The 24,064-nt window shown below is 48.0% G+C and overlaps 1 protein-coding gene across 2 annotated transcripts in view; it reads left to right on the forward strand.

Moving 5' to 3' along the window:
* The window catches only part of MYO5B (myosin VB), a 331,025-nt gene that overhangs the window by 189,317 nt on the left and 117,644 nt on the right, over window positions 1-24,064 (forward strand). For both annotated transcript variants that reach the window (XM_025273190.3, XM_025273191.3), the window contains exons 5-9: window positions 2,929-3,085; window positions 9,698-9,841; window positions 11,141-11,222; window positions 17,884-17,991; window positions 22,973-23,082. In XM_025273190.3, the coding sequence (XP_025128975.3) occupies window positions 2,929-3,085; window positions 9,698-9,841; window positions 11,141-11,222; window positions 17,884-17,991; window positions 22,973-23,082 (601 nt within the window). The remainder of the gene's footprint in view (window positions 1-2,928; window positions 3,086-9,697; window positions 9,842-11,140; window positions 11,223-17,883; window positions 17,992-22,972; window positions 23,083-24,064) is intronic.

The following is a 24,064-nucleotide window of genomic DNA, read 5'->3' on the forward strand; positions in this document are numbered from 1 at the left end:
ACACTTCAGCATGATGTCCCCAAAGTCCCTGCAGTGCCTCCCTGGCCGATCAGTGCTCTGCAGTGGGGCCCTCAGGTGCCTTGACATCCACCTTTCCCCACCCCACTTGCCCCCGCCCAGGGGGCCCCCACCCAGATATGGGGATGGAGAAGAGGCTGGCCTTGCTCGGGGAACTCCAGATGCTGCAGTGGTTTGGTGGGAAATTTTTACTGGAAGAGCAGAAGGTTGAGCACCAGTTAAGTCTCGCCTCTCAGGTGTCCAAGACGGGGATGCAGTGTGAGCCCCGGGGGATGGGAGGTGGACTTGTTGGTTGCTGGTGTTTTGTGTGGGAGCTGGAGAGTGGCTGGTTCTCAACCCAGGAGTCCTGTGCTCCTGCCTGATGCCCAGGCCTTCAGGGGTGTTTCCTGCCTTCCTGGAGGCAACCTGGGCCTGAGTCACAGCTGGTGTTTCAGGGTGTGAAATGCCGTGGCTGTGGGTTAGTTTTTCTAAATATAGGCAGAACTCACTTGACTGCCCTTCAATGTATTGTGCTTCACGGATAGGCCTTTTTTAAAAAACAAACAAACTGAAGGTTTGTTTCAACCCTGTGCCAAGCAAGTCTATCAGCACCATCTTTTCCCAACAGCATTTACTCCAAGTCTCTGTGTCACATTTTGGTGATTCTTGCAATATTTCAAACTTTTTCACACTATTTCTATTTGTGGTGATGATCTGCGATCAGTGATATTTGATGTTATGTTGTTACTGTTATGGGTGCTACCAACCACACTGACGTAAGGGGGTGAACGTAACTGATAAATGTCTTGTATGTTCTGACTGTTCAACCAGCTAGTCGTTCCCCTATCTTTCCCCTCCTCCTCATACCTTCCTGTTTTCTGAGACACAATATTGAAATTGGGCCAGTTGATAACCCTACATTGGATTCTAAGTGTTCAAGTGAAAGGAAGAGTCTGTCCATGCAGCAGACTTCATTGTTGTTTTACTTTAGGAAATTGCCACGGCCACCCCCACCTTAACCAACTACCACTCTGATCAGTCAGCAGTAAAACCCCCAACAACCAAAAGACTGCAACTGGCTGAAGGCTCAGAGAGTGCTTAGCATTTTTTTCAAAATAAAATGTTTTTAAATTAAAGTATGTGCTTTTTTTTTTTTTTTTAAAGGCATAATGCTCTTATGTACCTCCTGGGCCTCCTGCATTACAGGCAGATTCTTTACCACCTGAGCCACCTGGGAAGCCCCTTAATAAACTACATTATAGTGTAAATGTAACTTAACTCCACTGGAAAACCAAAAAATTCACATGACTTGCTTTATTGCAATATTCTCTTTATTGGGATATTTGCTTGATTGTGGTGGTCTGGAAATGAACCTGCAGTATCTCCAAGGTGTGCCTGTAAAGGGAACCTCACCTGGCTCAGGAGAAAAGGATTTCTTGAAAAGCAAAGAGACCCAAGTAGTAGGCTAAGTCATGTCTGTAATTGGGCTGAACGGATGGAGCCTACATTGGTTGTGTTTTTGAAGGATGGTAGGTAGAATTCCATACTTATAAATATCTCCCCCACAGCCAACCCTAAGTAATGGAAAATTGCAACTGAGAGCTTTTCCCCACCCATACTCCCTCTTACAATTTTGATCATGGAATCATCAAATGTCACAGACAGATTAAATCACTGGGGGAGTCCCAAGTTGCAACCGTGTATTTGACAAGATGAAAAGACAGAGGTCCAAAGAAAAGAAGTGACCCAAAGTCACACAGCAAGTAAAATAACCACGCAGGGCCTGACATCAGTGTGAGGTGAGATGGGACAAGGCCTTACAAGCAGCACAAAGCAGATGATGTGAGACTTTAGAAGGTAGAGAAATAATTGCCTGCTGGGATGCCTGAGATGGGTTAGACTTTGGACGTGGGTCAGGCTTCCGGAGAAGGGTGTAAATTGCAGATGACTTCTGGCAGAGTGAGAACCATCAGTGGCAGTGGTGGGAAAGTGTGCAGTTGCAGAGGCTGGCATGTCGCTCATCTTGGCTGGACTGCGATACCCTCACCTTATACGAAATGTAGACATCGTTTCATATAGCCTTGCAGCAAATCTGTAAGATGGTAGCGTGGTTAAGGCTCACAAAGAGGCTGCCGGTAGCAGAGCCAGAACTCAGACAAGATCCTTAGACCGAAGGCCCCGTGTTCTGTCCTCAGCACCATAGTTTGCCCACACTTGTCAGAGGTTTTAGTGTTGAGATGTGCATTGTGATGGGGTTCAACCATTCAACTAAGGACTTTGGACTTGATTCGGTAAGTGATGGGTAGTTACCTTGATTTGAATGGGGAAAGCATGCTTAGAGCTGTGCTTTAGACACTCAATCTGGCAGGAGTGTTAGGATGAATTAGAGACCTAGGTGGTCCCTACGTCTAGGTGACCACTTAGAAGAGCATGAGCATGGTTGGAGATCAAAGTCGTAAGAGACTGGACCGAGATAGTCTGAGGGTCAAAGAAGTAAACTACCTTGTCCAAAGTCAGAGAGCTAACCAGTGGGTGTGAGGTTCAAAATCAGGTGGTTTTTACTGCCCATATTCTGGTCCTGGGCTCTCTAGCTGAGACGGAAGCAAAGCTAATGTGTGTAGAACAAAGTGATGGTGCTCTTGCCCATCATCCCCAAGGTCAACTTATGGGTGATTACAAATAGTGTAAGATACATATGTCCCCCTTCCTCTGGGTCATAAAATAGGGTATGTGGTATTTGTAAGTCCTTCTCAGAACTCCTTTCTTTCTCCCCCTTTCAGATCTGTTGAAATGTATGAAGGAAGTTGGGCTGTTTCCATGCCATCCCTCACATTTATCCCTAATTTGGGCTCAGACCCTTGCCAACAGGGTCCTTGGAAGGCGAGAGCGCTTCTCTGTGGCCAGCGACTGACCAGGGCCTTTCCTTTGCAGAGATGAGAAGAACCAGTCCATCATAGTCAGCGGGGAGTCTGGAGCTGGCAAGACGGTGTCAGCCAAGTATGCCATGCGCTACTTCACCACGGTCAGTGGCTCGGCCAGTGACACCAACATCGAAGAGAAGGTCCTGGCGTCCAGTCCCATCATGGAGGTAAAGCCGTCCAAATGTCCTTAGCCTCCTTGGCTGGAGTTCCTTCTGCTGGTGGTAAGACTGCTGAGTGTCCAGCCTCATGTGGTCAGCATTCTTACCTCTTCCCAAGAACCCATTGTCCACTGTTGAGGGAAATTTTTCATAGGTGCGCCTGAAACCACAGATTTGGGAATCTCCTGACCTGGAAGCCCAGGTCCCCGGTATTGGATAGAGGGTCCTCTTCATGTCTTCCTTGTCCCTTGACTCTGCCCGACAGTGTCATGACAGTCCTTCCCTGTCTACCGCCATCTCTGCTGCGTCCTGTCCCCTCCTGCCATCTTATGTCAGCAAATCAGTGTCCCACCAAATCCTTCCCATGCAGTGAGGCCCCACTGAATCAGGAGAGCAGTTCCCATGGGGTGAGGAGGCCTGGATAAAAGATCCCTCCTCCTTTCCCCAAAATGTTTGGACTTTGTCTTCTGGGGGGAGATAGAGTCAAACGCTATGTGACAACATAATCTGTTGAAGAGTCTCAGAAAATTGTTCCCTGAGTTGGCATGAACTGGCCAGGGCAGGTCCAGTCTCTGTCTTCACCACCTGCACCTCCCACACGGTGGCCTCAGAGCGGCCGATGCAAGTGAGGGATCAGAGAGATTTCTGAAACTTAGGTCTCACTATAGCAAACCATGCTACAGGGATGGAACTCCATTTCTTTTCCCCGCTTTCCTCTGTAAAAGTTTCCTTCTGATGGAGTTGAGCTATATGGCTGCACCGTCCCTGGGCCAGCTTTGATTTCCTGCCTCCAAAGCTGAGGCCCTTCATTATTGCCTGGGCTGCAGTAGGCCCTTCTGTCAGCCCTGAAGAGCCCCTTGGTTTTAGTGAGAGGAAATTCAGTTGAAGCTGAAAATTGCCAAAATAGCATCAGGTTTCTCCACCCAGCCTTGAGCCCATCAGGTGAGGCACAAGGCATCAGTGTGGTTGGTCCTTCAGATTATTTTGGAGCTGGGGGAACAAGACCCCGGCTGGACCTTCTCCAGCCCCTCTCGCTCCTCTGCCTTTACCAACTGCAGGAGTAGATTCTGAGTCTTGAATCACAGGGGTTCATCAGTTAACCAAGCAAACTCTTCTACCTGGAGAATCCAAGCCTGGATTCCTGCCTGGAGAATCCCATGGACAGAGGAGCCTGGTGGGGTACAGTCCATAGGTTTGCAAAGAGTTGGACATGACTGAAGCGACTTAGTATGCTTGTAGACAAAAGCAAGTTTCAGTATCTGTTCTTATATGATTTGGGAAATGGTCAATAAAGCTGAAGGCATTTTTACCAAACAGATTAGAAATGGGAAAAAAAAAAAAAACAAACCCTTTTATCTGACTGCAGTTGTTCTTAAACTTGACTGTGCCTCAGAATCTCCTGGAGCATTTGTGAGAGCTGGTAGCTGGGCGTTACTCCCAGAGTTTCTGATCCAGAAGGCCTGGGGAATCTACATTTATTTTAAGTCCCTTGGTGAGCCTGATGCTGCTGGTCTCAGTCCCACACCCACTGGGAAACATTTATCAAATAAATGTTAAGAAGGTAGGAAGGATTCACTGGAAAATATGAAAGAAAAGGAAATAATCCCCGCTGATCCCACAGCCTGCTGATAGTTGTTCAATATTTTGGTATATTTCCTTCTAGCTTTTCCACTGACTATTATATTAATAGGATTAGCCATGTCCCTTTATCATTTAGCTGCTTATGAACTCATTGGCTACAGACATACATTAATAGATGGCTTTACCATTATTTAACTCCCTGTTGTCAGACATTTAGTTTGTAGCCTCTTTGCTCACAGCGTTTGTCTAAAGCCTCAAGGTGAGGGCCTGGCCATGGGCTGGATCTGGGAGGTGGTCGTGGAGGTGAGTCCGTGCCCCGCCTTGGCTGTCTCCTGCACTTACCTGGCGGCAGCTAGGCCAGCGCTCTGCAGTTAGCATCATGAATCATCTCAGGCGAGCGTGAAACCAGGATTTCAGCTTTTCCTTTGAGTTTCAAAATTTCAAAAATCAAAATTACTACTACAAAATTCAGTTTGTAGTAGTAAGATTGCCAAGACACAGAGTGCCTGTTCTTTTGGAAGTAAAGTAAGTAGTGATTCTGTACAAAACAGAGAATGGAAGAAACCCTTTTGATCCCTGGTGACTGAAGGCGATTCTTATTAGCCCGGACGGGGGAACTTCATGAAGACAGACCGCCTCATAATGAAACAGGTACAAGACACAGGCAGGATGATTTTTTTTTAAATTTCGTTGTGGTAAAACGTACATAATAGAAAAATTAACAACCACTGAAGTGTACATTTGATTGGCACTAATACACGCACATTGTTGTGCGCCATCCACCACCACCATCCATTCCCAGGATGTTTTCACCATCCAGACAGAAACCCTGTGCCCAACTGAACAGTAATGTCCTGTTCTGCCCTCTGCTCTGGTAACCTCCGTTCTAATTTCTGTCCCCACGACGTTGCCTCTTCTGTGTCTCACACGCAAGTGGAATCATGGACCTCACTCCTTCTGTGTGGGGCTGATTTCACTGATTTCCGTAGCGTTCCCAAGGCTCATCCCTGTTGCAGCGCGCATCAGTACTTTGTCTCCGTTTTTGTGGCTGCGTAACATCTTGTTGCACGTATGTACCCCGTTTTTGTCTGTTCCTCTGTTGATGGATAGTTGGGTTGTTTCTGCTTTATTGGCCAGTGTGAATAATGCTGCCGTGAACACTGGGGTGAACCTAACTGATGGGGCCCCTGCCTTGGGAATGCTGTTTAAATGACCGTGATCTGAAGTGATCTGATGTTTCCAGTGTCTGTTATAGCCTGAGCAGGCTGGTGGGCTGCTGGGCAGGCATGGAAGGAATGTGAGAGCAAGAGGAGGAAGGGTGTGTCCATGAACCAGCCTAGTCTTGCATGATGTCATGTGAACAGATGCTACAGTGGTTTGGGTGCAAAACGTTAAATTTCTACAGTTAAGCAAATTGCTACTTTGGAAATCATGTGAATAAACCCAGAGGGCTCATTCTATCAACTGTGGAATTTTGTTATCATAGAGGCTATCCCTTGGGCTATTATTAAGTGTTACCTTTGAGAGAAATATTGGATATGAACATGGAAAGGAAGAATTGTTGCCTGGAAGAACTCAAGGTAGAATCAGAGTGACGCCAAGCAGAGAAAGAGCAGATTCTGTTACTAGCCAACCACAACTTGTTGCAAGTTCAGAGTCTTAACTTGGGCCCCAGTGTCAGGAAGCTCAGTCATCTTTATGGCTCCTCAGAGGAATACAGCCAATACAAGGCATGTTTTAATCAGGGCACTGCTGATTACTGATGATGTCCTGGGGAAGGATGGTACCTCCCAACGAAGCAATCAGTTATGGTCATGTCATCACCTCGTTACTTCTGCAGCCCAGCCGCTGCAGACGCCCCCTGGGGAGACCCAGAGTTGAGGTGCTGGAATTCCCAGTGGGCTGCATTAGGTGGCAGTCGTTTGAATTAAAGGCGAGTTGCGAGTGGGTTGGGATTGACTGGGCTGGATTCGGATGATCGATTGTCAGCTTCAGAGCTCTTTGACCCCATTCTGTGTAAGAGCTTGTCAGCAGCCCAGGAATGACTGGTTCACAAGTCTGCGCTGATTAGAAGGGCAGTACTAATCAAGAGACTGAGGGAGCAGGGGCAGAACCCAGCCCCAGCCCAAGAGGGGTCACATGGCTTCTTGGGGTGACTGGAGTCTGCAGGCACACAACTCCAGGAGCTGCAGAGACTCCCCTTGTCCTGGAGAAAGAAAGGGGGCTAAATCGACAGAAGTGAAAACCAGTTGTTACGTAATTTTCAGGATATGACTTTTTTTTTTTTAAGCTAAAGAAACCTATTCATACCAGGATCTGCCCCATCACACCTTCCTGACTCCCTCTCCTCTTGTCTTCTCTCATGTTTCAACACACTGTAGCCATTCCTCACGTGTTAGGTCCCTCACATGCCCCTCTGTCCCTTTGCCCATGCTATATTTATAAATAAAATCCCCTTTCCTTCTCCTCTGGTGAAATTATACTCACCCTTTAAGATTCGCTTCATCTTCCACTTCCTAAAGCCTTTCCCATTCTGCTGGCATTGGCTAAATTTCTCCCTTCTCTGTTTCCACCCTAGTTGATATGCATCTCCTTATTGTGCAGTCCCAATCATATTGAAGTGATTGGTTCCAGTCCATTTTTGTTTTCCTACATATTTGTATATGCAAAAATCAGAGGGTGGTTCTATCACATATAAATGGTACCATATTCTATTAACCATTTTGCAACTTGCTTTTCACTCAGTATTCTTTTTATTTACCCATGCATTATGTTCAAATTTGCTTAGTTTAACAGCTTCATAGCATCCCATTGTATGAATTGTCCACATTTTATCTGTTTCTCTGATTGGTAGACATTAAGGTTGATTTTATTGTTACACATATTCTGCATTAAACATTGTTTAGCACACCTGCTTGTACAGTTATGTGAGTTTCTCTTGGTAATATCTAGAAGTACAGTTGCTGGATTCTTGGGTCCTTGTATATTCAGTTTTACTAGATATGCCCAGTTGTTGTTAAGAATGGCTGTTGCAGTTTACATTTGGACCAGCAGTATATATATGAGAGTTCCTTTTTCCTCACCATTTCATAGTATCAAAGTTCTTCAGGTAGTGCCACCCTGGACTGTCATTTTTGTCTACATTTCTCTGATTTCCACTGAGGTTGAGTATCTGATGTTTACCTGTCATGTGACTTTCTTCCATGAATTCCCTGCATATGTCATTTGTTCATTTTTCAAATTTTAACTGTATCATGTCTGTGTCTTTTGTTGCACTGTAGACTCAGAGATAATCAAAGTCGGAGTTTTTATCGTGTAACAACTGGACTCGCTTTCCTCATGCATCAAAATGTTTTCTAAGTCAATACAACAGCAATAAATCCAGCAGGTGTTTAACAGATAAAGAACAACGTGCAAGTCCTTCACACATGCACAGAAGTTAGAAGTTCATGCCCAGAGTGGAGTTTATGGGTTTGGTAGTAATAATACAAACAACTGCTTCCCTTCATGGGTACCGTTATATACTTTCAAAGTACTTGTAGATCCACTGTATCGATTCTCAAAGTAGCCTTGTGAGGTAAGGAGGATAGGCTGGCAGTGATCTTTAGACTGTAGGCAAGCTTTCCTGAAGCTGCCCTAAGGAGTGATCTCAGATGTGGTGAAGGTTCATCTGCCGGGAAGAGAACATTCTTGTTGCCATTTTACAAATGATGAAATTTGAAATTTTTGAAATTGAGATTTGTGTTTTCTTTGGTTGAAGATAGACAGTCCTTTAGAGTTTTACACAAGCTGGCCTTTGCTGATTGCATCCTCCTAATGTTAACATGTTCCTTTGTCTTCTGTATGTCCCATAAAAGGGTGCTAAAATTGAAAGGCTTGGTTAGATTTAGGTTTGTTTGTTTTAAAAACCAAGAACCCTTTATTGCTGATGGTGGGTGTTCCCATCAAGATGCACAGAATGCCTAGCTGTCTTTTGGTGAAGTCAGCAGCCATTGCTTATGCCTCGATCAGTTAATTCATTAGGAGTTACAGAATGGTGATGTTCACATTCTATTTTTCCTCCCACATTTATCAGTGGGAGTGAGTCTAGGAAGAGAAGCTTCTCCTCACTAGTTACCCTGATAGAGTTTACACAGGAAAGTTAGGGTGGATGTTTGCTTCCTTATTTACTGCTTGTCAGAGTAATGAGTTGGTTCCCTGCCATCCTCTGAAAGGCTTTCTCCTCCTTTCTTAGGAAAAGATAAACGTGAGGATTCATGTCTTAGTCTTTAGCCTTTGCTTTGACCTGACTGTTTGAGATGTGAGGAGTCACCCACATGGGTGGCAGCCCCTGTCTGGCAGTGAGTGGTTTGGACAAGGACCGTGAAACCAAGTGGAGTGAACACGGACCGTGGACTCAGTTGTATCTGAATTTGTATCTTGGTGTTGGCACTTCCCTGCCATGTGACCCCCAGCACACTGCTTACCTTTTTTGAGCCCAAGTTTTCCCAAAAATATGAGGGAAGTTAATAATACCCATCTCCTGGGATTCTTGCCTGGATTCAGGGAAAGTGACGGGAGCGCAGCCCAGGACCTGGTTCATGATGGAGGCCTGGGAAATGGTCACTTTTCCCTGTGTGTTAGGGAATGCAGCCCTCCTGCCACTTTTCCAACAGAATTGGCTTCCTGAAGTCTGACAGTGGCCTGGCACTTGGTGCCTTGAAGGATCAGGGCTCTCTCTCAGGGTGGGGGTGGAGAGTGGCCCTCACATGCACATTCCAGGTAGGAAAAGGACGAAGAGAAGAAGGTCAGGGAGGTGCACCTTCCAGCTGTCTAGTCCCCTTTAAAGAGACCCTCAGTCAACTCATCACGCTCGCTGGCCTTCCTTAGGAGTAAAGGAAAATGAAGTTCTCTGTTTTCTTTTGCTCGAACCATTGTCATCTCAATAACAAGTTCTAGAAGGAAGGAGGAGGGAGGGAATAGAGATGCTGCCAGGAGCATTCAATCCTGAAACTTAGGAAAACCCACCCTGTCTTGCACACCTTTGTCTTTTCTGCACAGGCCATCGGGAATGCTAAAACCACCCGCAACGACAACAGCAGCCGTTTCGGGAAGTACATTCAGATCGGCTTTGACAAGAGGTACCGCATCATCGGGGCCAACATGAGGACCTACCTGCTGGAGAAGTCCAGGGTGGTCTTTCAGGTGAGCCGTGTGACTGCACTTTTTGTATTTTTTCCCGGGGATGGTGCTTCCTTGCTCCATGTTCCACTCCCTGTGCCCAAAGAACATCTCATCTTCTGAACCTGGACTTGGATAGACTTGTGCTTTTGGCCTTCTTTCTTCCTTTTTTTATTAATAAGTTTTCATTTATAGGTATCAGACCTGAAAAATCTTTTATCCCGTATTGATCTGTTTCAATGGGTATTGTGTTTAGATTCAGTCAGCAAAGATGTATTGTCTGTTATGTGCTAGCCCTGTGCTAGGCATCAAAGAGAAGACAGTCATGTTCCTTGTGGACTTCAGAGTCTTGTGATCTGAGCAATGTCATATAGGGTCTGTGGGTTTCCTCTTTCACCAGGAAACTCACTTGGTTATATTAAAAAAAAAAAAAAAGGCTATTTGACCATTATCTTAGTTTCCTTTACAAATAAATGGAGTTCTCGCTTCTCACGTGCCTCACATGACTCAGTTCTTCTTTGCTCACCTTGGGTTCCCTCCTTCCGAATAGTCTTTGGCCTCTCGGGGACCATCCTCCCCCTGCACCCTGGCCTCCAGTGGTGGTCGTGCAGCTCACAACCCCGAGTGTGGTTCCCTCCACCCCGCAGGGTTGGTGGGACCGCCCCATTTGCGGACCACTGCAGTTTCACTGCGACGGCACAGACAGCCTGCTGGGCTGGGTATGGGTGAGACGTGTTCTGACTGTGGCTATGGCTAGACTCCTCGTGGTTTTTTCCTCTTCCTTGCCGTCTGCACTCAGGCTTCCTGAAGCCCCTGTCCCCACCGCCCACCACCCCTACTCTGCCTGTGTAAGGCAGGTCTGGCCCCGATGTCCGCTGTAAGTCCTGTCTCATCGTGGACCTTTCCCCTTGCCGTCCCAGCCTGATGATTGCAGGGGCAGAGCTTCTCTTAGTGCCAAGCCTCTCAGGGGCGAGAGGGAGGCCGCACCAGGGAAGTGACAGTCTTCCCAGCGTGAGCTAGGCAGCGCAGTGGCCTGAGCCAGCGCCGACCCATGGGGCTGTCCCGGGTGAAACCACAGGGATGCTCTGTGAGGGAGAGAGACCACTCCTTGTTTTGCATAAGTCCAGAGGTAAACATCTTCTGGTTGGCAGAAGGACCCCATAACAGTAAATGCAGACTCCGGAGGTAGGAGTTGAAGGTGGCAGAGATGTGAAGGAAAGATCTTGACCTCTGTCCCCCAGAGCACCCTGGAATTCAAACGGGGCAGGGGACAGTCTTGGGGTCCCTGCCCCTCACACTGAGCAACTGTGTTTTCTCCTCCAGGCAGACGACGAGAGGAATTACCACATCTTTTACCAGCTCTGTGCGGCTGCCAGTCTTCCGGAATTTAAGGAGCTGGCACTAAGTAAGTGAAGGGGGTGCTGCCCGTCCTGGGGGGCTGGGTAATGCGGCAGCAGGGGGTGCTTCTGGGGGCTCCGCTCAGGGTCCTCCGTCCTGGGGTTCTCAGCTCCGCCTCTCAGGGGGCCCAGCCCCAGACCTCTGTGAGTTTCATGCCCCCAGAGAACGAGAGGAAAAGAGGCTGGGGGTGGCACAGTGTTGCGCAGAGCCTCAACGAATTAACATTCATTATTGTTGTGGAAAGTATGTTTCACTTGAGACACCATGAGAAACGTGTCCCCACCACGAGGATGTAGAGATTTAGGTAACGCATGCCCAGCTACTCTAAGTCACATTTGAGGATTGAGACAAAGAAAAAGAAAGGGGTGAGGCTAAAGCAGAGGTAAGACAGGGATGGCTCCAGAGGCACATCGGAGAATCCCAGGCCTCCCTGTGGAAGGTGAGGTGGGGGGTGCTGAGAGGAGTTTCCCTCCACCCAGAGCCCCAGCCAGACCACAGCGCGGGGTCCTCCCTGCAGGCAGGCAGCTTGCGCACACCCGCCCCGCAGTGCTCGGGCCGGGATGGAGCAGCCGGAGCAGGAGGCCGGCAGAAGCCTTGCTGCTGCCCTCAGATAGGAGGACAGCTTTCTGGTGGGTCCCCCTCACCCTGCATTTCTGCTGCTGCTGTTTGCTGAGGGGCCTTGATGTGAACCTAGTGGAGCCGAGAAAGTGAAAGCGTTCGTCGCTCAGTCGTGTCCGACTCTGCGACCCCATGGATTGTAGCCCACCAGGCTCCTCTGTCCATGGGATTCTGCAGGCCAGAATACGGGAGTGGGTTGCCATGCCCTCCTCTGGGGGGTCTTCCCAACCCAAGACTTGAACCCAGGTCTCCCACACTGCAGGCAAACTGTTGACCGTCTGAGCCACCAGGGATGCCCTGAGTGGAGCTGAGAGCCAGCCAAGGCAAGAAGGGCGAGCAGACTTTAGTTCTCCACGCCACACCCATGCAGCCCCTCTCCTTGGGCCTGGAGCCCTCCCCCACTTATATGCAGGGCCTTAGCTCTGAGTATTGACTGACTCCTGCTGCTGAGTCCTCCAGGCCAACTCCTGATGGGTTTGTGTGCTGAGGGCAAGCCTCAGGCCACGTAGCTTGCCTGGCCTGGCCTGTCCTCTGTGTTCTGGGAGGTGTGGGTAGGTTCAGGACTAGCAGATGGGGTACAGAGCTGGATGTCTAGACAGGGGTTAGCTGGCTGTTGTGCAGCTGTTAGAGACGTAGACTTCTGATCCTTGGCGGTCCCAGAGCTAAATCCTTGCCACCATAAGGGCCCAGGACCAGATCCACCTCTGGCCTCTCCAGCTGAGGCTCCCAGGAGGTAAAATACATCAGGTAGGTCAAGCCTGGGTCTGGCCTGTTCGCTCTGTGTTCTACTTGGCTGGTAGCAGTCAATGCCCATGTCATGTGCTTTAGCACCAGTTCCTTCATTCATTGAACCCTATGCAGGCGAGTTTGAGCCTGGGGATGTACTGTTGAATCAGACATTGTGGGTCCTTCCCTTGCTTAGCTTACAATACAGAGTGAGAAGGGTGTGCTAAGGGGTGGGTCACAGCTGCTCAGGGACAGTCGGTCTAAGTTGGACCCCAAAGGAGGAAGCCTTGGATGACATGCTTGACACTGGTTTTGTGCCTTGCTTGAGCTGCTCGGTGCTTGCAGATTCTCCCCAGTGGTCGTAAACTCCTCGGAGAAGGAGTAAACGTTACCAGCCTTGTTTGATGGGTTCTGCCATAAGCTGGCTTCTTGGGGCTCTGATGTTGGCTCGCACTCACAGGGACAAGGAAGGCAGGCCATGTAAAGGTTGACACCATCCTCCCCCACTCTTTCCCACGGGCCCTGCGGGACCTCTCAGAGCCAACCTGCGGAGGATGAAGACTTTTTTCTAGGGCTAATTTTATAGAAAATGAATGAATACTGGCAAGACCCATCTGGCTGTATTTGGACCATTTTATTCCAAATGTAACTTTAATAGGAAAGAAATCATTGGGTTTTTTTTTTTCCCCCCACTTAACAGGAGAGCATTAAGGTGAGAAATGACTTTTCTTTACTCCGTGTTTCAGGAAGGTGCAAGCTCCTTAGGCCCCTGGCTGGAGAGTTGAAAAACTACCCAATTGGATTAGTTTCTTGCTTTCTTACCTGCCTGTGCCCTCTGAGAGCATCTTGGAGTGGCGTGAAGAGCCTTTGATAAGCTCTCATGCTCAGGCGCGAAGCTGTCTTCTGCCTTGTGGGTGGATTGGCTGTGAGCCCTGAAGCTTGACATTTTTAGTTCCACTGATAACCCTGGTTGAGTGGATGCAAACGTCAAATAAAAGAAGGATGAGCCAGTGGCTTCTGGTGAATATTCAGACATCCCTCACCTTCCTCCCCCTTTTCTTCACTTAAACTGTTGTTCAAATGCAGAGATCTGTGTAAGACCCCTTGGCCCTGCAGGAGTTCTGTGCATTTGTCTGAGGACGGAGTGGACAACAGATATGCAGACAGCCAGCCACACTTTTCTTTGCCCTGTTGTTGGCGGTCTGTTGTATTAAAATGACCTCAGGGTGAGATTTAAAAAAAAATACAATTAATAGTGTGTTCAAGTATGAATGCATGCATGCAGGCATGTCTTACTCTTTGCGACCCTATGGACTGTAGCTCACCAGGCTCCTCTGTCCATAGGATTCTCCAGGCAAGAATACTGGCGTGGGTTGCCATGCCGTCCTCCAGGGGATCTTCCCAACCCAGGGATCGAACCCACGTCTCTTATATCACCTGAATTGGCAGGCGGGTTCTTTACCTCTAGTGCCACCCAAGAAGCCTTAGAATATGCATAAATGCTGGTTAAAAGAGGTATAGTGGACTCACATTCCTGTCACACAGTCAGGAATAAATCCTTTCTTCTTCTTTTATTTCAATGGCTATATTGATACAGTTTTATAAGCACCCTCTCTTGCCTTGCACCAGTCGGAGTACAGCCTCCCCAGGTGAAGTACAAGCCCTGGGCCATGGTCTTGATGGTCCATTGTTCTCATCACTGGCTTCACGACCCCTTTGTACACTGGTTTGATCCACTGAACCAGTTAATAGGGGATTCCATGGTGTTTGTCTCCTTGGAAATTCTAAGTAAAGAGAGAGACCCAAACTGGAGGACAAGAGACCCCTCTCTGGGATGGGATGATTGGCTTCCTGGGCCTAAAAGTAGAGCTGAGATGCAGGCAGGCTAAGTAAATAGGGAGTGCAGCCTGCTGGGATGTTGGTCTTAAGAAGAGAGTCTGGGGTGTGATGTTAACAGAGGCAATTGCAGCCTTAAAGCAGAGGGAACGAAGACAGTTATTCTGATTGTAGTAGAGAATGCTGTACCCTTGCAGTGATGAACCTCAGTGGGAGGAAGTTACCCTTCAGGGCCTGTGAGTTTGGGAACTCAAAGCCAGGAAGGGTGGAGTGGTCTGTCTAACTTAGAATGTGAGACAGCGGGGCCCTGGCTGCTGACAATGACAGGTGTTTGATTCTGAAAATGCCTCCTTCCCTCCAGTGTGACAGTTTAGTGTTCTTGGAGTCTCAGACAACTCTAGTGCATCAGCTGATACTTTTGATAATGAGTTAGGTTGTATCTATGGCTAAGCAATGGGATGTCATAGATAGCCATCTCCTTAGCAGGGTGATCAAGGAATGGGCTGCCAGGCCTGGCCAAACCCTGGGTGAGCCTGCCCCTTAAAACCCTATGGCGCTCAGTTTGCCTGTCTGGAAAATGGGAGTACATATACATTTGGCCCTCCATATCTGCGGTTTCTACTTCCGTGGATTCAGCAAACTGAAATTCGACCCACAGTTGTAGAGGGCTGACTGTACTACACCATTTTATAAAAGTTTTAGTTGCTCAGCTGTGTCCGACTCTTTGTGACCTCATGGACTGTAGCCCACCAGGCTCCTCTGTCCATAGGATTCTCCAGGCAAGAATACTGGAGTGTTTTGCCATTCCCTTCTCCAGGGGATCTTCCCGACGGAGGGAGCAAACCTGGGTCTCCCGCACTGCAGGCAGATCCTTTACTGTCCGAGCCACTGGGGAAGCTCTATTTTATATAGGGGACTTCAGCATCTGTAGATTTTGGTATCTGGGGGGAGTCCTGGAACCAACCCCCTATGGATACACAGGGACGACTGTATTCAGTCATCCTCATATGGACACTGTAAAAATCATCAAACGAGGTGTTTTGAAAGGTAAATGTGAAGGGGGCATAGAACTGATGGTTTATTAAACCTCTGAAGCTGTTACAATAATACTCTGTGTCAGAGCTTCCAGGATGATGAGAACGAAAGATCTAAATTTGCCATCTTCCACAAAGACCTAATGTCACTTGCTTCATCAAAATGTGCTTTTGCTGTGGCCATGAGTGAGCTCGGGGCTGAAGTCCTTCATCTCCCAGCTCAGGTGCCTGCAGTCATCAGAGGGGGTTGAAACGACCCCTCCAGGAAGCCCTCCCTCGGTAAACACGTCTGCTGTTCTGCTGTGTGTTCCCGTGTACAGTGTTCCTTGCTGGTTGTGTGTGAGACTGGGGTTTGGGGCTGAGTTCTGCCGCTTCCTCGCTGGGCCTGATAGCGTGGACTGGGCCGGTGGGAGGAATTGGCAGAGTGCAGTGCTCACTGGAGCATAGGATCGGAGGTGGGGAGTGGAGAAATCTGGCAGGGGAGGTCAGCAGAGCCTGAACGAGTGGAGCCCGAGGAGTGACAGTGAGGAAGCTGGCGGATCTGGGACGTAGAGGTGGCGAAGGAAGAGCCATGGGTCTGGAGTGTTTGGAGGAAGCCACTTAATCAAAAGTCCAGGAGGCCCTTCTCGGGAGCTTGACCTTTGCCTTGAGGGTAGTCGTCTCCACGGGGTGTTCTGCAGGGAGTGGTGTGATCAGTTTCCAGCAATCTGGAGGAGGGTTTTGAAAGGACAGGAGCAGAAGCCAGGGGAAAGGTCTAGAGCCCTTTGCAAAGTTCCCAGACAACAGAAGCTGAAGGTCAGGCCCGAGGCAGTGGCAGTCAGGAGGGAGGAAGGAAAGAGACTGAAGAAATTCTTCGGAGATCAAATCAGAAGGACAAGGTATTGAAGGGGCTCACCGGGAGTTGCCGGGAAGCTGTTCTGAAGCATGTGTAGCTAATGTGCCATCAACTGTATGTGCCAGGTCAAGAGAAAATCTTTGAGCTGGTGTTTGCAGGGGAGGAAGGAAAACAGCCAGTGTCCAGTGTTGGCATCTTATCAAATCCAAGCCCTGGACAGGGTTGTAGCCCCACAGAGGTGCTAGTTTGTGGAAAGTGTAAGTGACTTTCGAGGGTAATTTTGATTGGCTGCAACTGTTGCCAGCTTCTGAGCCCTGGGGTGCAGACGCTGCCTGGGTCACTGCTCAATGTGCTCCCCTAAGGGCACCTCTGAGTCGATGACAGACCTGGGCGCCTGCTCACTCACCGTCCCCAGGCGGTGAGCAGAGGCCTGACGGAAGCGGAATTAAACTCAGGGTTGAGAGCAGGCACTGAGCCTCAACCTGGGTTTGCACATATGCTTAAATAGCTCACGGTGCCCTAACGTTTAAAACAAAAAAGACTGTGTCACCCTGGGCACGTCACTGCCCTTCATGTGTTAAATGAGGCTGTCAGAGCACGGAGGTCAGCTGCTAGGGTGGGTGTACATTTTTTTTTACCATGTTTCTCAGAGACTTTTAAAGATAAATCTGTGGTGAATTCTACTGTAAGTTGAACCAGCCATTTCATTTTCTCATGTTTTTTCACGTATCAGTTTAACGCAAGCAACAGGTTCTGTCACCGAAGTGTAGTTTTCTGTCTTTTGTTCCTCAGTCTTCTGTCCCAGTTGCCATGATCAATAAAGATGATATTTGAAACCCTGTTTGGCTCCACTTACACGAGGCACCTAGAACAGTCAAACTCATCGAGTTAAAAAGTACATTGGTAGATGCCCAGGGGTGTGGGTGGGGTCGGAGGGGGAAGGGGAGTCAGTGTCTAATGGCAACAGAGTTTTGGTTTAGGAGGTGAAAAATTCAGGAGTTGGGTGATGGCAAGATTGCACAGCAGTGTGAATGTACTCAGTGCCCCTGAGCTCTGTAGTTGAAAGAAATGGAAAGTGAAGGTCACTCAGTCATGTCCTACTCTTTGCGACCCCATGGACTATACAGTCCATGGAATTCTCTAGGCCAAAATACTGGAGTGGGTAGCCTTTCCCTTCTCCAGGGGCTCTTCCCAACCCAGGGATCAAACCCAGGTCTCCCACATTGCAGGCAGATTCTTTATCAGCCAAGCTACAAGGGAAGCCCAAGAATACTGGAGTGGGTAGCCAGATTATCCCTTCTCCAGCGGATCTTCCCAACCCAGGAATTGAACCGGGGTCTCCTGCATTGCAAGCGGATTCTTTACCAACTGAGCTATGAGGGAAGCCCTGAACTCTGTAGTTAAATATGGTTAAAATAGTATGTTTTATGTGACTCTTACCACAATTAAAAAAAAAAAAAAAGATGATACTTGAAAGGGTTCCACATCTTGCTGGGAATAAACTCTGGCCGGGGACAGCTTGCCCAGGGGCTTAGGCATCCTTGGGGGCGTGGTCTGCGGTGGACCCAGGATGCAGCATCCCACCTGTGTCTGACCCCTCACTTCCTTTCGCACTGCAGCCTGTGCTGAGGACTTCTTCTACACGTCACAGGGAGGAAACACAGTCATCGAGGGTGTGGATGATGCTGAGGACTTTGAGAAGACTCGACAAGCCTTCACGCTCGTTGGTAAGGAGCTTGGGGATGGGGAGAAGGGACTAGAGGGTTGATTTCACGGAGAAGAAAGCTCAGCAATGTCCTGCTTGGCTTGCCAAGCTTAATAAGCTGGTGGGGAAGCCCTCTGGCTCCTGGTGAATATCTTCTTATTTTTATTCTACCCCAACCCGCAGGCTCCCAAACTGATGGTGTGGAGCTCTGATGCCCTTTCTTAATAAGATTTGAGCATTGATCTCTCGGATCAACCATGGACCCCCATGGACCCCCCCTTTCACTCCCTCAGGGCATGGACACAAACAGAGAGGAGCCATATCTTTTTTGTGTTGTGGTCTGGGTTTGAAGCAGTGTGTTCTAGCAGAAAGAACATGCCCTAGGGGCTGAAACTACCCATGTACCACCACTGTGGGATCCAAGTTGGAAATAGAGCATAAAGATCTGGCAGCTCTGTAATTCAGGCAGTGTTATGTCTGTTGATGCTGTTTCCATCTCGAGCTTAGCAGTGGAATCCATAAAACAAGAATTTCTCTCTGTTCTTCTCAGTCCTAAAGGGCAGTTCAGTTCAGTCCAGTCACTCAGTCGTGTCTGACTCTTTGCAACCCCATGGACTGCAGCATGCCAGGCCTCCCTGTCCATCCCCAACTCCCAGAGTTTGCTCAAACTCATGTCCATTGAGTTGGCAGTAGAGCTAGAGAAAACTGCCCCCTTCTCTGGCCAGTTCTGGGGGAGAAGAGCCCCAAGGTGGTAGACAATCCATGCTTAACTAGGAAGTTGAAGTGGTAAATTCCTGGGACCTGCAGCCAACAAAGGGGAAGCTTGGGAAGTTAGCCTGAAATCCACAGAGTGGCTCAGGGGGCCCTGGTGCTTTTCCCAGCCCTTCTCTGATGGACATTTGGCCTCTGAGAGGTATGATCAACCTAGAGCAGCATTTCTTAGGTTCTTTGGGGATCAGAATCTGCCTGCAATGCAGGAGACCCAGGTTCAATCCCTGGGTCGGGAAGATCCCCTAGAGAAAGAAATGTCAACCCATTCCAGTATTCTTGCCTGGAGAATCCCACGGACAGAGGAGCCTGGCGGGCCACAGTCCATGGAGTTGAGAGTGACTAACACTTCACACTTTTACTTTGGGAATCAGGGACCTTTCATCCCAGGTCCAAATAAAACATGGCTGAACAGGGCTCACCCTGATCGCCACGTGGGGAGAAAAGCAGGACTTCCTGTGCTGAAATCTGAGTGCCGTTCCCTTCTCTGGATAACTGGTGGATATATGTGGTTTGCTTTTTGTACCCATGAGACAGAAACCACACTGGTTATCCCAACAGAGTAAAATTACTGTAATTGTTAACAAGAGCAATAGTAGATAATTAGCTATTAAATAAGAGGATTTCAGGGGCCCAGAAGCAGTGGATATAAAAGAACCATCTTGAGGGTGAGGAAGAGATTCAGGGCAGGAGCTAGTGATGAGGAGAGCCCCCCACCCACACCAGGCTGAGATTTCCAACACTTGTAGGGGCTGCAGCTGCCCCAAGGTCAGGAAGCCCTCTGGTGGTGAAGGAAGCTACCGCAGGGTGTGAGCCAGCCCCAGTCTGTATAAGCAGACTGCAGTGTACCCCAGGGTGTGGTGGAGCCAGAACTTCTCAGAAGCAGCTTCTAATGGGGGGGCCTGGCCTGCGGACATAGCTGGTTTCTCAGCTGGGAGGTGCCCAGGCTGCCAGGATGAATGCTAATGACCGCGGGGGACCAGTTTCAGTTCAGTTGTTCAGTCGTGTCAGACTCTTTGCGACCCCATGAACCGCAGCACTCCAGGCCTCCCTGTCCATCACCAACTCCTGGGGTCCACCCAAACCCATGTCCATTGAATCGGTGATGCCATCCAACCATCTCATCCTCTGTCGTCCCCTTCTCCTCCTGCCTTCAATCTTTCCCAGCATCAGGGTCTTTTCCAATGAGTCAGCTCTTCACATCAGGTGGCCAAAGAATTGGAGTTTCAGCTTCAGCATCAGTCCTTCAGATGAACACCCAGGACTGTTTTTCTTTAGGATGGACTGCTTGGATCTCCTTGCAGTCCAAGGACTCTCAAGAGCCTTCTCCAACACCACAGTTCAAAAAGCATCAATTCTTCTGTGCTCAGCTTTCTTTATAGTCCAACTCTCACATCCAGACCAGACCCAGGAAGGAAGGGGAAAGCTGCTCTCGCCTTGCAGAGTCCCCGCAGCACCCTCTACTGACCAAGCGTGATATGCCACCCTCAGGCTAAGAGGAAGTGTTCACAGGGCCTAGGTCCATTGTGACCAAGCAGGGCAGAGAAGGGCAGATTTGAAGCTGAGAGATACTAAATTGATAACAGGCACCCCTGAGTTTCCCTAGCATCACGCAGCTGTTTTATTCTGCAGAGCTGGGGAGCAGATTTAGAGGAGACTTGACGCCGAGCTGGATAGCATTCTGCGCAGAAGGGAGAAGGGCCCCTGTGTGAGTGGTGGGCCTGAGCTGATGAAGGTTGCACCCTCCAAGGCCCTAAGGAGACTTTGATTGCCAAAGCACATGGAATTTGTAAAATTAATTACTTTAATAAGCCACTCTTCCCTACTCTTTAATAAGCCTGTCCCATCTTTTAAATCCCAGGGTTTGGCAAAGTTTTTCTTAAAGGACATGATAGTAAATATTTTGGGCTTTCTGAACCACGTTGATTTTGTAGCAACTACTCAGCCATCATAGTGTAAAAGTAGCTATAGGCAAAATGTGAAAGTAAGAACTGACAGTATTCTAGTAAAACTTTATATAGAGAAACCAGCAGTGGGCCACGAGCCATAGGCTACCAACCCGCGGTTTTAGTGTTTGATTATTTTTAATTTGTTTTGTTGCTCCCCAGAAAGAGGTGCAGCTATTCAGAGAATCCTGTGTTAAGAAGGGACTGTCTGATCAGTATAGTGCAGAAATCCTAACTACTGTTAGGATTCAACAGGCATTCAATATCTACTACTTAAATTCATACCATGACAGGGTAGTTAGGGCTTGGGAAACGGACACGTCATTGGTCCCTAAGAATAAGTGAAGGGGAGAGGAAAGTGACGGGCTCAGCACCCACTTCCCTTGTTCTTCTATGGGACTTACCGGAGAGCCCTCTGGGCTCTGATCGCAAGCCTGGCGCTTTAACCCCTAAACAGGTACGTAACCGTCCGCTTCCTGTCTTGTCCTGGGTTTCAGCCTCTGGCTTTAACCTGTCTTCCTTTTGCCAGTCATAGTTACACTGCACCAGGGCATGTGCCTAAATGTTCACCCTCTGGCTGTTTTTCTGGTTTGTTAGTTGAAATAAAACCAGATGTTGGGATGATGAATATATTTCTGTAGACATTTGCAAGCACTTGCCCTCTGTGTAACAAGTATCAGTATCGTTGTCCTACCACCCATGTTCCTGAGCACCTGTTGTGTGCCAGGCACTGGGGATATAATGAAACAAGAACAGGAATTCGTTGTAATTTTTAACATTTGTATGTTTTGAAGATATTGAGTAATAAAAATTAAAAAGTAAATCCCTCACCCTGTGAAGTTTAGACAGTGTGTATGAGTTGCTCAGTCATGTCTGACTCTTCGTGACCCCATGGGCTGCAGCCCACAAGGTTCCTCTGTTCATGGGGATCCTCCAGGCAAGAATACTAGAGTAGGTTGCCATTTCCTCCTCCAGGGGATCTTCCCAACCCAGGGATCAAACCTAGGTTCTCCTACATTGCAGGTAAATTCTTTATCATCTGATCCACTAGGAAGCCCAACATTATTAACATCTAGAGTTAATTTGTCTAGTTCGTGTTTGGGTTATCCACTTTATTGATTATCTGAGTAAAGCTTTGATCCTTGTATCTTTACTACCATTTATATAGGTGTCACTGACTTTTTTTTTAGCTTGAGTAAATTAATGTCTTAAAAATAAGTAACTGCCCCTGGGGAGGAATTTGGGGATAATTGTGTTATCTCTTAAACTGAATGGTAGGTTGACTGGTGTTCACTGTATTGTCTGAAGCCTTTTTTAAGTCTGAAATATTTGGTAATCCAGAAAGAAATGATGGGACTTCCCTGGTGGTCCAGTGAGTTTGACTCTGAGCTTCCAAAGTACGGCCAGAAAGAAATGATGGGACTTCCCTGGTGGTCCAGTGAGTTTGACTCTGAGCTTCCAAAGTATGGGACTAGAGTTCGATCCCTGCTTGAGGAACCGGATTCCACATTCCGCAACTAAGAGTTTGCATGCCACAAGGAAAGATCCCACATGCCACAGTGAAGACCCACTGAAGCCAAATGGATAAATAAATAGATATTTTTTAAGAAGAAATAATACCTTAAAGCTAAATATAAATGTTAAGACATTATCCATGTCTTTGATAACTTACATGCATAAGTAACAAAATTGACAGTAGGTATTTGCTGCCAGGGACTCCGGATAGGTGTGTGTCTCTAACTTAAGGAGCATATAGTGTCATAAACAGTAGCCCCAGGGGGACAGCCAAGGGACAGCTGGCTGTCCAGCCTGTAACAGTGTCCCCAGGAGAAATTCTCCTCTTCTTCCCTGGTTGGCACTTCAGATGTGTGCCACAGATGTTTGTGGGATATTATATTGAGACAAAAATGACTGCAGATAAATGACCATTCGTATTAAACTCATAAGAAATATCTGTAAAGCGCTTGGTTGAAATAAAGCCCAAAGTGGGTCTGCACAATTGCTGCTTCTCCTTTGCTCTCAGAGAAGTTAAAACGGTCCTGTGACCCATCTGGTTTGATCAGGACAATCACCATGAAGATATTTCTCTTTTAGTCCGAGGAGCCCCTTTGCCCTCTGAGCTGTTACTGTGAGAAGTAATTACTTGGTGAGGATCCTGGATCATTTTAGGGAGTCATTGGCCTGGAAAGGAAAATGTAACATTTTTTTTAAAGTCCTTAAAAAGAAAGTAAAACATCCTTTCTATCCTACCATGGATATTGAGTGTCATTCATTTTTTTTTTCCCCCAGGAGTGAGAGAGTCCCATCAGATAAGCATTTTTAAGATAATTGCTTCCATCCTGCACCTCGGAAATGTGGAGATTCAAGCCGAGCGCGATGGTGAATCCTGTAGAGTATCAGTAAGTTGCCCTCCAGCGCGGGAGATAACGTGTGCACACTTCACTCTGCCCCTCCAGTTTTGTACAACTGAGATGCCTTTGCACTTAGAGGACATTCATAGGTTATTTATTCTTAAGAGTAACGGTTTCTGTTTCCTTGCTGATAATTTTTTAAAGGAGCAAATCCTTTTCAAATCAGCTGCCATCAAGGTTCTGTCCCTGAGGGCAGGGAATTTAGGGGTTATTCAATAAATTCTTTTTGATGGTTTGGTTTCCCAAGTATCCTGAAGCCCATGGGATTCTACAGAGTGTGGTCAGCTCATGAGTACTTCTGGTCTGTGCCTGCTGCACGTGAAGGGGTATTGGACACCATGCTGGTGACTGACCCCAAGGAGCTTACAGTCTAATCGGGTGGGCAGGATTGATGACTGCAGTGGCCAGGATTTTGACAGTACAAAGGAGAACATTGAGACTGGGTTGCAAACTGGGAAGTGCTCTGTAGATGCTCTTAATGACTGTTTTCCTGGTGCCCAATGTAGATAAAGAATGTCTTCATAGGTGGATGGGGAAGCACCGCCAGTCACAAGCAGTACAGACAGCGTGTTGTGTGCTCTCTGGTGTGTGATGGTGTCAGGCTGGACTGAACTGGTCTTCTGACCTTGCGTGAGTGAGTCTGCAGTTGCTTATTTTAGGTCTTTGGTGTCCATTTATGGCCAAGTCCTGGGAGGTACAAAGCACGATTCTTGCTACCAAAGACTTAGAATTGAAGTAAGTGGGGAAATACAGAAGACAACGCTGTGGATAATGAACGTGGGCATGAGTGTCATCACCACTCACAAGCTGATGCTTTTTCCGCTGTGTATTTTATAACTCAGCTAAACCTGGCCCTGCCTCAGAGGAGCGGAAGACCTTTGACCGAGCTCATCGCCCCGTCCCACCCCCATACATCTTCCCTAAAAGAGAAATAATAGCTTTGGGTTTGGAGCCGAGGAGGGCTGCCAGC

The sequence above is a fragment of the Bubalus bubalis genome, chromosome 22, assembly GCF_019923935.1.
Source record: "Bubalus bubalis isolate 160015118507 breed Murrah chromosome 22, NDDB_SH_1, whole genome shotgun sequence".
NCBI classification, from domain to species: domain Eukaryota; kingdom Metazoa; phylum Chordata; class Mammalia; order Artiodactyla; family Bovidae; genus Bubalus; species Bubalus bubalis.